The sequence below is a fragment of the Pelodiscus sinensis genome, chromosome 3 (genome assembly GCF_049634645.1).
Source record: "Pelodiscus sinensis isolate JC-2024 chromosome 3, ASM4963464v1, whole genome shotgun sequence".
Taxonomy (NCBI): domain Eukaryota; kingdom Metazoa; phylum Chordata; order Testudines; family Trionychidae; genus Pelodiscus; species Pelodiscus sinensis.
In genome coordinates, this window is record NC_134713.1 from 18954381 (window position 1) to 18967801 (window position 13421).

Genomic DNA, 13421 nt, shown 5'->3' on the forward strand with positions numbered 1-13421 from the left:
TTTTAAATCCAGCTGTGATCTAGTCTCAACCATGGTCCTGGTTTAGCATTGTTTAGAATCTGTTACTCAAAGAAGGGCTCCCATCTAGTTTATACAACAGTAATGTGAAGTATGCTTCAAACCATTTTCAAAGTCAGTGCATCTTTTTGCTTGTGTGTTAAAGGTATTAAACAATACCAGATATTTTGAGTCTTTTCCTTGTACGTGTTGAACCTTTCAGATCCAGCAATATCCATGGTCCAGCATGATTTTAGTTAGCCAGATGCCCACTTACCATGGACATGGCCAAGTGTCCCTTGGTGCCATAAAGTTTGTTTACAGCCACCAGTCCTGGCTCTCAGTGTTCTGTGCTGTTGTTTAACTCTAATTCACCCCTACATGTCTTCTAAAAGCCCAGTAAACAGTGGAAGTGTTGGTAATGTTGCTAGACAACATTGACCTTCCGTGATTGAGCAAATTCTCTGGTTCAGCACTCGTCAGGTCCCCAGGGTACCGGACTAGAGAAGTTCAGCCTGCATAGTACTTTATCACCCAAAGCTCATTTTGTTTAGAATATGTGGGAAGATTGGGCTCGAGTGACTTTAAAACATACTGTAGTTGTGGATTACAAATATATATAAAACATCAGCTTTTTCCAGTTGTCTCTTGAATTACTTAGAAATGTATTTAGTTTTATAAGAATTAACATCTGCAAACTGTATAAACAAATGGGGAGGCCTTTTGTAGAGCTGGTTGGAAATTTTACTGTTAAAAATGCTGATTCTTTTAAACCAAAACTTTCATCAGGAAAGGGTCAGAGTGGGTTTTGACAAATTTCAAATTTAGAAGTAAATTTTTGTGGAAATTTTTTTTGAAATTGTATGTCTTTATTGACATTTTCAAAATAAAAAAAATCCTTTATTTGGTTCAAAATTACTTTGTTTTGAATTTCAAGTCAATTTATAGTTAAAAATACATAATAATTTTAAAAGGTTGCAATCTAAATGCAACATTGTGAAATTATTAAAACAAAATGCATCAGTTGACTTGAACCATTCCCCCCACCACCATATTTTCTTGATTGTTGAGCTTTTGTTTTGAATGAGAATGGGAAAATCTTCTTGAGATCTTGAGAACTCTCCTGGAAGGGGACAACCACTTCCCACCCTGCTCTAGTAAATTTGTAAGATGTTGGTATAAATATAAATTGCACTTATAACCAACTTAGTTAAATACATAGATTAGTTAAATGATATAAACAATTCCCTTTCTAGATGAAAATGAAACTGAATTGTTTGGTGAATGTAACTGGAGCATTCAGTATTGCTGGAATACATTGGTACCCTGGTACAGAGGGATATACTGAGCCAGATTGCCCTTGCCTTGCTATCTGTTTTGATAATGGAAGATGCCAGATAATGAGACATGAGAATGACCAAAGTGAGTATAATTTTCTTTTTAGCCAAGCAAAATGAGGCCTTATTCTCAGCTTGAAGAAATTTCTCTGTTTGTCTGTAATGCCATTACTTTTGAATGCTTCATCTTCGTAATTCCAAAGTGCCAGGGTATGTTCAAGGAATCAACAGCCAGAAACAAACTGATTTTTTGTGAAAATCATAAGGGGAAAATGAGGAACACATGGAGACCCTAGCATCTCTTGGCTGATCCAGTAGCTTCAACCACCTGTGTAATTGTCTGTAGGTCAAAGTATTAGTTGACAGCCCCAGACAGAAAGAGAAGAAGTGGTGTGGGGTGATAGAAGGCTCATATTGAGCTTTAGGCATAGAGGGAGACTAGGGAAACTTGCTTCAAGGGCTCAAAGACATCTAGCCATGGTTAGAAAGGGGGAATGAAGTGGCAAACATTATGGGGGGGGTGAAAATGCCACATCTCTTGCCATGGGGGGGGGGGGGCGGAAATGGAAGCTATGATATCATGGAGGGACACAGTGCAACTGGTATGTCATTGGGTGGGGGAATATATGCCTTCTTCCATATGCCAGAGCAGGGGTGGGCAATAATTTTTGACTGGGGGCCACTTCAGAAATTTTTTAAGTGGCCCCGGCCACCCCAGAAGGGGCAGGGCCAGGACACTTCCATGCTTCCACACCCACAGACCCTGATTGGTCTGAAGGTAGGGGAGTGTGCAAAGTCTTTTCCTCCCTCCCTCCCCCCCGAGAAAACCACTTTGCGTGCTCCCCCTCTACTCCCAGGTCAATCGGGATGGGGAGCACGTGAAGTCTCTTGCTCCCTGCCCCGGCCCTGCAAGGTAGCACTGTGCTTAGAGTCAACCGCCAGTTGAGTAGTAGCTGGCGATTGACATTAACTGCTGAGCCCTTTGCAGGGCAGGAGGAGACTTCATGTGCTCTCTCCACCCCCAAACCCTGATTGGCTTGGAGGTGGAGGAAGAGTGTGAAATTTCCTCTCTCCCTGCCCTGGTCCTGCAAGGAGCATGTGGCGCTTAGAAGTGCCCCACCCTGACAGGAATGCATGGCACTTAGAAGCGCCATGCACTCCTGGCAGGGCAGGTGGAGACTTCCTGTGCTTCCCTCTACCCCCACGCCAATTAGGGCTTGGTGGTGGGGGAAGCACACCAAGTCTTCTCCTGCCCTGCCAGGAGTGTGCGGTGCTTCTAAGCACCGCACACTCCTTGCAGGATGGGGGCGGGCGGAAAGAGACTTAACGCTCTTCACCCCTGCCCCCAGCCTCTGATTGGCCTGGGAGTGTGGGGAGCAGCAGGGCCTCTGCTGGCTGGATCCGAACCACAGAGGCCCTTTTGCTCACCCTTGTGCCAGAGGCATTGCAATGGGGAGCACACTGTACCTGTGGTATGTAGTGCATGGAGTAATGAAGTAGCACACAGAGCTCCTGTCATGAGGATAGGGGTGGTACAGAGTCCATAAAATAGAGGAGAATGGGAAGGTGGCAGACAAGGAGCTTGCGGGGAGAATGGACAAATGCAAGGAGTTCTTTGGAGTCAGTGGGGCCAACAGCTACCCCGGGCCCAACGACAAAGTGTGGGGGCTGCCTGGCTCTACTTGGGCAGAAGGGGACAGCTGGGGGCAGCCAACCCACAGCGCCACCTGGATTGGGGCATTGGATCTCCCACTGCAGCCCTCAGAGCCATGCAGAGCGGTGCTCCGATGGCAGTTCAAAGCAGTTCTGGATGGTGGTACTGTGGCAGAGGCAATGGCTGGAACTCTGGGTCCCTTTGAATTGCTGGGCCCAGGGGCAACTGCACTCTTTGCCCCTCCTTGTAAGCAGGCATACTTGGTGTATGTAATGCACATGGCCTACAGAAGCAACAAAGTGACCCTTTGTCATAACATCTAAAAAACTTAAAATTATGTGTCCCTAAAATTTGAATTGATTGCCTTTTCACTCAGGTATAGGATACTGAATACTGAGTGATTCTTGTCCAGAATTGATACTTAAACTTTTTACATTTTTCTTTTTTCTTTCTAAAAATTAGACCCTGTTTTGATTGACACTGGTATGAATGTAGTGAGTATCCAGTGGAACCACTGTGGAAGTGTGTTGGCTGTGGCAGGCTTCCAAAAAGCAGCTACTCAAGATAAAGATGTAAATCTGGTGCAGTTCTACACTCCTTTTGGTGAGGTAAAAATATTTAATATAGTTATCGTATTTCAGATGGAAAATGCACACTATCTAAATCCCAACCAATTTTGGTATACATTTTATTTATATGGTGATTGCCAAAACCATGATCAGTGTGTCAGAAGTGCACTGTAGTTTGAATATATAGTAAGAGTATATGGAGGTTATCTTAACATTATTTTTGTAGGGAATTAATTTGTCTACTTATTGCATGTCTACTAATTGAATGGATAATCAAACAGTATTAATCATCACGATTTGAGAAGTTCATTGTGTGAATTTATTACTGCACAGCATTAGTATGTTATGCTGTAACTATATTCAGTGAAACTTAGTTCATGACACCTGACATCAATGACACCTCATCTGTTGGTTGGGCATAGTTTTGTCATACACAGAGTTCTAAAGGTAGTTAGGTGCTTAACCGATACTTTCAGAAATCTGCTCCCAAAATCTTTTATGCCCTATCTTCCTTGCTTTACCCCATAATGAAGGTCTTTGATATAGCTATAGCATAAGCCAGGCCACCCACCAGTTTCCTCCTCCTAAGTGATGGGATTTTTGTATTTTTTGCTGCTCTCACAATACATTGTCTAACCTCTAATATATATTGGCCTCTGTCGAATGACTGGGCTAAATGGACCTTTAGTCTGACCCAGTATGGACATTGTTATGTAATATAACTATTTCTATTATTTAAGGATCAACAGAATTATGTAAAATAAAGGTAATTTGCATATAAGAAAATTTCTAATTTTTGTAGGGAAGGAAGTAGGAATTTAATAATTGTTTAGTTAACTGGTTAAGCAGTTAAAACTGTAATGTTTAACCAGTTAGTTGCCTGCTCAGCCTAAAAGGAAGTCCAGACTAGTTCTGAAGATAGTTGTAGTAGGTTAATAACAGTGAGAGAGATGTCTTACATTTTGCTCTGAAAATAAGATCCAGTATAACCCTGATTTTTGGAAGGAGGGCTGATCTACAGCTTATAATATTTGATGCCCAAATCTTTGGGACAATTTAACTGATGTCTGTTTCATTACATGGGTGACTGAACCAAGCATTCCAGATGAACGCAGAAATATTCATAAGTAAACCATTCTGATTTTGAGGTCTATGGAAAATTGTGTTGTATTAATTTCTGTAATAGGGAAACCAATGTAATAGATTAGGATTTATTGGTGTCCTTACCGGTCTCCTGCTCCAATAATAATGATAACCAGAAGGATGCATGTGTGTGTGCTCAGTCATGTGTGCCATGTTGTCTTGCACAATTAGTTAACACAGGAGACTCCTAAAGAGCCCCCCAAATACCACAAATCAGATAAGGATCGAAGGTGCCAGGCCAACTTTATTATTAAGCAAAGTACAGTAATATAGTTGTCAGTAGACTCTACCGTACCACTACGCATATGTACCCTATAACAATGGACTCAGCTCAGTCAATGGTAGGTTCTACTGTCCTCTCAGTTGGATAAAGACTGTCCCTCCAAGATATCACTTTGTACACAGGTACAAACAAGTTACACGTTACTCCTGATGTGTCAGGTTGCCACCTCTGCTGTTGTCAGGTTACCACCCATCCCCCTGTACCTCGTGGTTTGATTAGAATGTCTCTATTCATCATGCTGTCATTTTAGACTCTTTCCTGAACCTGGGTTGGTATCTGTGGGGAATGTGGGTACTAAGGTCTTTAACAAGCTGGTGGTACCATCCTTTTGGAATGTGTTTTCAATTTATGATCAGTACCAATTACTGTTTTACAATCAGTCCCTAGTGCCAATTACTGTTCTACACCTGGGACTATTACCAATTAGTGTTTTGCACTCTGTCCTGTTTGTGCCAAGTTCTTTGAGCAGGGGCCTGCCTGTTGCTAACAGCTTAGCTTTGCTTTCTAATAGCCAAGGTTTGTCCATTGTTAGGTAGGCCTCAGGCCTCAAACCGGGCCTGTGCTACATGGGCTTTTGTTTCAAGTCCTCCTCTTACTACAATTCCAACACTTACAAATAATGGCTCATGTTCTCAGAAAATGTCCTCTCTTTTTGTGAGTGTAGTTTATGTCCACAGTATATTTTGGACTTAAATGGCTATGTACTTGAGTTACACCCTTTGATGGACAATTAGTCATATAAATTTGTACCTTCTGTTAATTTGTGCCTAACGTTATGCCCTTGAAAGTAGGGATATTAGCGTATAGTCATGTAAACGATTAACTGATAAGCCTGGGCAATAGGGTTGCCAGGTGTCCGGTATTGACCCGGACAGTCTGGTATTTTCGTCTCCTGTCCAGTAAAAAAAATTCAGAAACTACCGGACACCTAAAATGTCCGGTATTTTCTGATATTTTTTTCCCGGCCAGGAGGCGAAAATACTGGACACTTGGCAACCCTACAACACACTTGGCAACTGGGCCCAGCCCCTGGCCTCCCCACTCCGCTGATACCTCCCCACCCCCCCAGACCACCTGCTTACCTGATTCCACAGAGAAGCTGCGTTCTGGCTTGATCAAGAAAACAAAATGGCTGCCGGCAAAAAGCCTAAAGACCAAGGGGAAGCAATGCTTTCCCTGAGTCTTGGTGCTCATCAGTTCCCCTGTTCCTATCCCTATTATGACTCTGCACACACACTGAAAGGCCATGCTGTTTTAATACTGTTTTATTTTTAAATATTTTTTTCCTCAACAACTTTGGTCTCCCCCCTTTTTCCCCCTCAACAGAATTTTTTCCCTGGTGGGTTTTTTTTTTGGGGTGGGTGGGGGGCGGTGTTCAGTATTTTTGGTTAAACCATCTGGCAACCCTGTCAGTTAATCCAAACAACTGCATGCACCCCCATGAACACTGCATCTCATGAAGCTGCCTGACCCCCTCCTACCTCCATGCTGCTGTCTCTGATAAGAGAGGCAGCAGTATAGATGGTGGGGGGCAGACAGAAGCTGGTACACGGCGTGGGGAGGGGGCAGCTTTTAAGCCAGTTCTCCTTCCGTACTGGCTCCATAGAGCCTCCTGGCTCCCTTGCTGCCTCCCACAGAGGCAGGGGCTCCCTGGAAATGGTGTTGGAAGCACATTGGCTGCTGGCCCTGCTCCCAGGGTCCATCAAATAATTGTGTAATCGCTTAAATTTGGTGCTGTTACACAATTATTAAATTAAAAAATATCCAACATCCCTGCTTGAACTGGAGGTCATACTGAGGCATGAAAATCAGGTTCAGATGTAACAGGAATGTGTTTTACAGAAGCCATAACATAAAGATCAATGCATAGTAATATCCTGATTATTCCAAAAACTTACAAACAGGAATAGATCTACAGACATGAGTAATTTTATATATAGAATAGGACTACTTGTAATTTTTTTTACTTGTATATGTGTCTACAGGCTATAGTTAATCTGTAGAAATATATGGATTTCAAATGTGGCATTTTGTGAACGTCCAGCGGTTTACAGCCTAAATCTTCAAACAGTGCTGCCAAATAGAAAATTCTGCAATTGTGCCTGGAAGTAATTCCTCAATTGGATGCTATGATAAACATGATTATAATATCGGGATAAACTAAATTCTTGATAAATGTAAATGTCTATACTGAGTTATTAATGAGTTATTAAGTTATTTATTTAAAAAGTAGCTCAAATAATGTATATTGTGGACTGAAGGAAGATAAATACATGCTGTCATTCATGTTTTAATATTTAGTTTTGTGAGTTGAGTTATGAGTGAGTCATTTATTGTAAATTTTGTGGTTTTCTTTGACCAATAAAACAGTACAGTAAAGGCAAAATAACACTTTATGGTGATGCAAATTAATTTCTTTTAAAAATCTGTTTAGGAATACAAGTACCAACTTCAATGATCACTGTAACTATTATCTATGACTGGTATAACTGAAAATATGATTTAGCTTCAGATAATTCAACTCTAATCATGAAGTAGTGTTCAGAACTTTATGGTATATTTCAAATATTCTCACTCTTTCTCTTTTTTTTAAAGCATTTGCGTACACTGAAAGTTCCTGGCAAGCAGATGTCAGCATTATCCTGGGAAGGAGGTGGACTGAAGATTGGGTTAGCTGTTGATTCTTTTATATATTTTGCAAACATTCGGCCAGATTACAAGGTAGGAAGTAGTACAGCACTTGACTTACCTTTTATTACAGTCATTAATGCACTGATAGTAGAGCACACAATTTTCTGTTCTATATTATGTGTAATCAACAAAATACCGTAAAGTTTTGACTATCAGATTTTGTGCAAAGCGAAGAGAATGTAGCTTAATTTTTGCATACCAGCTTGTGCGTGGAGTACTGACAGTCTAGAATGTTTTGGTTTTTAATCTGACCAAATGTAATATGGACTCTAGTAATGGGAAGTAAATACACATCATGGCAGTGTCATTTCTATATGTGCTCTTTTTTTAATAATTACTGTACTTTAAGGAATTTTGATAAATCTTTTTCTAAACTAGTTTAAATTTTTCATATCTTATATCTGCTAATGTTTGTGATGGGAAGTGGGGAGAAATTATCCATCAGTTTTTGAAAAATCTCAGCTTTTATTTTAAAACATGTAACCATCCCTAAGCATATTTGAAGTTATTTACACTGAAAAATTTCCCCACCATATTTCCCCACCAGTGCTACCATTAGTTGTAACAAGGGTGGAAGTTATAGTTGAGGCAGAGATCAGGTGTGTCTTCTTGTTACTAGTTAAACTTTACCTGAAGGAGCTAGCTTTCACTAATAGTATCCTAGCCTTGTCTGCCCTACCATTTTCATCATTGCTACCACTGGTGAAGAGGCTGTTGCAGCATATGAGCTTCCAGTATGATCTAAGGTTTTTGGGTTTTTTTCCATACTAACAGCCTGAAACATTATAAAGAGAGGGAAACTGATTGATGCAAACTCTCCATTCATATCAATGAGATCTTATTTGGGTCTCAAACTGCCACTCTTTGTTCCCACTGTAATTCAGTTCAGCTATATTAGATTTGTTTTCCCGTGTAAGGATAACTGCACATAAAAAGCAGCTACAACACTGCTTCAGTGAAAATGCTCCTGTGCTGACAGAAGAGCTTCTCTCATCAGCATAATTAATCTACCTCCATGAGAGACAGTTACTATGAGAAGGTCTCCTGCCTACATAATAACGGGGTTAAGTAAGTATAACTGTTGCTCAAGGGTGGGGATAAAAGTCTCTAGTGAAGACCTGACCCAGAGTGTGTAACCAGTCACCACGATAGTTGATTTAAAACATGGTTTGTATCTGCTCATCACTGAGGTCCTACTTTGCGATATTGCAAATCCCTCCATACTAGGCTTTCACCACAATTTTATCAGGGGACCTTGCTTGGGGCTGACAATAGACTCCTCTGCTATCAGTTCTGTGAGGCTTCCGTTTGTTATATAGATGATCTCTTACACCAAAAATCACAACAATATTCAGTTACTCCCCACCCTAAAGGACTAGTCACTTATTCCAGGTCATTAGTACCTCAGATCGCATACCAAAGACAATGCTTATAGCCAATTCTGTAATAAACTAAAGGTTTATTAACTCAAGAAAAAGAAATGGGAGTTATTTACAAGGTTAAAGCAGGTGAACTTACATACACAAGTGAGTTACAGTCTTATATTTCAAAAGGTAATAGAAGCTGCTGTAATATTCAAGCTCTGAATGTCCTTTAGGGCTAACCCAAGATAAGCAGCTTGGGGATCTCTTGCTTATGTTTAAAAATGTTGTCCTTGTTACCTGTGCTGGGACTCCTCCAAGAAATAAACTTGGACAAAAGGTGAATTTGAGCATGACTGAGCTTTGTTTATTAGTACATATTCTTAATGATAAGACACACACTGCATTCATGCTGGTAGGTTAGAGGCAGGCTGCAGGTACGACATAGATTACTTTTGATTTCACAGGCAGCTGAAACTGGCCAGACATCAGCTTCCCAGAGATCGACCGTGAAGGCAGCAAGGGTCCCCAGAGATCCCTATGGATCTGTGGGAGGGCTCTACTTCTTCCAGGCTGTCCCCAGGCTTGGCATGCTGTTACATCTTGTCTGAAAGAGAGACGTCCACCTTGTCACGTTAATTTAAACACTTTGCAGATCATTTCTTGCCTTAAAAGGTAAGGTTCTGGACAGCCTTGTGATTGGGTGTTTCTCATTCATACTTCCTCATGCATTCCATAATGGTATATACATATTCATAAACATGGATACAATCAATTTATCAGAGCAGTGGCAGATTCTTAAGCAAGTGTCTAATATTATTGGGACTTTTCCACTATTTCAGCAAAACAGGAACTTGGTTAACCACATTTGTTCTTAGTCACTTTTATTCTGTATGATAAGACTACAGCTGAAAGAGAGGAGAATGGGCTACAGCTAAGGGACAGCCGGGGGACTGCTGGCTACAGTCGTCAACAAATTCCACTTCTGTTTTCTTCTGCTCAGGCCTTTTTATTCCCATTCCTGTATTCCAGTTGATAGAACAAGTGTCTGTGCTAGTCTGCTCTTCAGGAATGTTGTGGAGGAGAGGAGCAGTCAACAAAGTGTTTGTCCTTTTGATGTCTCACAATGGCTCATTTTGTTTGTGGCCTTATGTACAGGACCAGCACTTTACACTAATTAATCTTTCTTTGGTGAGTTGCACAGTTACAGTGGCTTACAATTAGGGTTGTCAAGTGATTAAAAAATGTAATCGCGATTAATCGCATGCACTGCCCCTTTGAAACGCTGCAGCAGCATTTCAAAGGGGCAGCGCTGCAGGACCCCGGGATTGTCTAGAGTCCACAGCTGATCCCAGGCTTAGTGCAGGTGCCCCTTTGAAACGCTGCCCCAGGAGCAGCACTGCAGAAGCCCGGGATCAGCTGGAATACCCAGCTGATCCCAGGCTCTGCTCATGGTGCCCCTTTGAAATGCAGCAGCGGTGTTTCAAAGGGGCAGTGCTTCACGGAGCCTGGGATCAGCTGGGATCCAGAGCTGACCCTGGCTCTCTGCGGTGCTGCCCCTTGGAAACACTGCCCTGGTGTTCCCAAAGGGCAGCACCGTGGGAGCCCAGGATCAGCTGGAGTCCCCGGCTGATCCCAGGCTGCATTGTGCTGCCCCTTTGAAATGCCAGGGTGGTGCTTCAAAGGGGCAGCGCTGCATAGCTGATCCCAGGCACTGCCCCTTTGAAATGCAGTGGCGGCATTTCAAAGGGGCAGTGCTGCCCGGGGTCAGCTGTGGACTCCAGCTGATCCCAGGCTCCTACTCTCCTGGAGGCGTTTCAAAGGAACAGTGCCGCTGAAACACCTGTGATTAACATGTTAAAAAAATTAACATGATAATTGTGCTCTGCGTTAATCGCAGGCATTAACACACATTAATTGACAACTCTATTTACAGTTCAAATACTCAATATAACTTTATACCATAGGCTACAGATGTTATAAAGGAGATCACCACATGCAGCATTCTACAAGCATTTCATCAAGTTTAAACAATAAATACATACCTATAAATTTAACATCTATTTTCACTGCTAACAAATAGGTGATCCAGACTGAACTACAGTTACTCATTTGTGAGTATTCCGTGAGGTCTGTGGACGTTGGCATGAGAGCTGGTTCCTCGCCTGTCATTATCTCAGTGTCTCTTTCCTTTGGCTTCCTGCCTTTTGCTGGAGACATGACGAGACAACTGCCTACATTTTCCCAGAAAGCACTCATGTAAATACCTTCAGGCAGTGAGTGTAAACATGGATGTGATGGCAACAATACTGCTGTGCAACAGAAACCGAGCTGTCCCATTAGTAAATGCTTACAAAATTGCATGTAAAAGTCATAGTGTGAAGAGGGTGTTAGCTTTATACCTGAAAGTGCTATATAGCTTATAGGAGTGGGGAACCTTTTTTGGATCGGGACCACTGACCCACAGAAAAATCAGTCGGGGGTTGCACACAAGTGAAAAGCATTCTCCTCGAATACCACCTAATAGATTTTTTGTGACCAGCCCTGCGGTGGGGCAATTGGGGGACGGGAGAGGAGAGGCTGGAGCCCCAGCACGGGGCCAGATCCAGGCCTGAGGTTTAAACATATGGGTCTGGGAGATTTGAAAGACTCTACTTTCCTTGAAGTCTGCATAGACTTCTAGCACGTTTGAATAGTACAAGTTTGATTGTGACTATTGGGTCATTTATAAAGTTTTACAACAGCCATTTTGACTTATGGTATTATGAATAATTTCATTTGATGCAATTATATTACATTTGTTTTCCTGTGCAAAGTTAAAAATCATATTACTATAAAATTGGCAATACATATTAAAAAGGTAAATAAATTAACATTTGTGTTTAGGTACAGTTAAACAGTACTTATAAAATCTTTATACTGTGTTGTATATAACTTTTTAAGAAAAAACAGCAGTACAAAAGTGGATTTCTGGTTAAGAGATTAGTGAGGCATTGCTTGCCTGTTTTATCTGATGTTATCTGATAGCAAATGTATGCTGTCAGCATGCTGAAAAAGTTGTCATTTGAACAAAGAATATTCCATGCTATTACATTTTAAGAATAATATAATAGTGAAGAGAGGTTATTGAAGTAATGAATTGAAAAGACTGCTTGTTAACCATTCAAATTTTTGTTAACTAGCTTTTAGATAAGATTGTAAAATAAAGCTGAAAGGAAGAAAGTGTAATGTGAAACTTGCAGAAGAATGTATTACAACTATAATTGAAGATAGTTGAAACACTATCTTTGTTGTAAAAAGCCACAAGAAAATAAGCTGTGTTTGCTAGGAAAAGACCACGAATAGTTCACTGTAAATTTGTTGAAAGTAGTTCTGGAAATTTGCATTGGAAAAAATTTCTAATCAACCCCAGAGGAAGCACTGCCTAGTGTGTTCTGTGGGAAATTTGTAACAACTGGGATACATGCCTATAGTATTTTTATATTAATTTGTTTTTCTTAGAACACTGAAACAAAAATTTGGGTAGCATCCCTGTATATACATATTTCCAGACCTGCTAAGAGGTAGAACTATCAGAAGGAGGAATAAGGGATTTTTTGAAGTCTGATTTCTAAGAACTTTGTATGTAAGCTGCATTTCTTTTCCTTGAAAAACTGAGTCTGTGTGGTAACAGTTGTGCTTGCACAAAGATATGAATTCTTAGCTACGCATTTGTATTTAATTACCCTTTCATTTTCTACTTTATTAATGCAGCAAACATATGGAGTCTATTGACAGTACATTTAGTTATAATGTTAAAGATTGCTAGTTCAAAAGTAAATTTTGTCTTTATTATATAGCACATTTGATTACTTTTGTGACTTTGGTGTGCCCTTCTGATTATATCAGTACCCTTTTCATGGGAAATAGCTGTTCACAATGGCCACTGAACAGCCATCAGATGGTAGTGATTGAAAGTCATTAACTTGGGCCAGATTTGAACCAGTGAGCTAGAATTGAAAGGCTTAGTATCCCATTTCCACTCTATTAAAGCACCCAGTCCCTAACATCTTTCATTTAAGTACTATTGGCAACAATAACAGATGACTGTGAATTATATGACAAGCAGTTAATATTGTGTGCCGCTACTAAAATAATGAATGTGGGAGGTCCCATATCTTCTTACTATTATATAGTATCAGAGGGATAGCTGTGATAGTCTGAATCTGTATAAACAATAAGAAGTCCTGTGACACCTTATAGACTAACAGATTTACTGGAGCATAAGCTTTCGTGGGCAAAGACCCACTTCTTCAGATGCACTCATCTGATGAAGTGGGTCTTTGCCCACGAAAGCTTATGCTCCAGTAAATCTGTTAGTCTATAAGGTGCCACAGGACTTCTCGT

The 13421-nt window shown here is 40.9% G+C and overlaps 1 protein-coding gene across 1 annotated transcript in view; it reads left to right on the forward strand.

Moving 5' to 3' along the window:
• Positions 1–13421, forward strand: part of WDR35 (WD repeat domain 35) — an 81427-nt gene that overhangs the window by 22182 nt on the left and 45824 nt on the right. The window contains exons 7-9 of the mRNA XM_006137577.4: positions 1254–1419; positions 3451–3596; positions 7579–7704. Of these exons, the coding sequence (XP_006137639.1) occupies positions 1254–1419; positions 3451–3596; positions 7579–7704 (438 nt within the window). The remainder of the gene's footprint in view (positions 1–1253; positions 1420–3450; positions 3597–7578; positions 7705–13421) is intronic.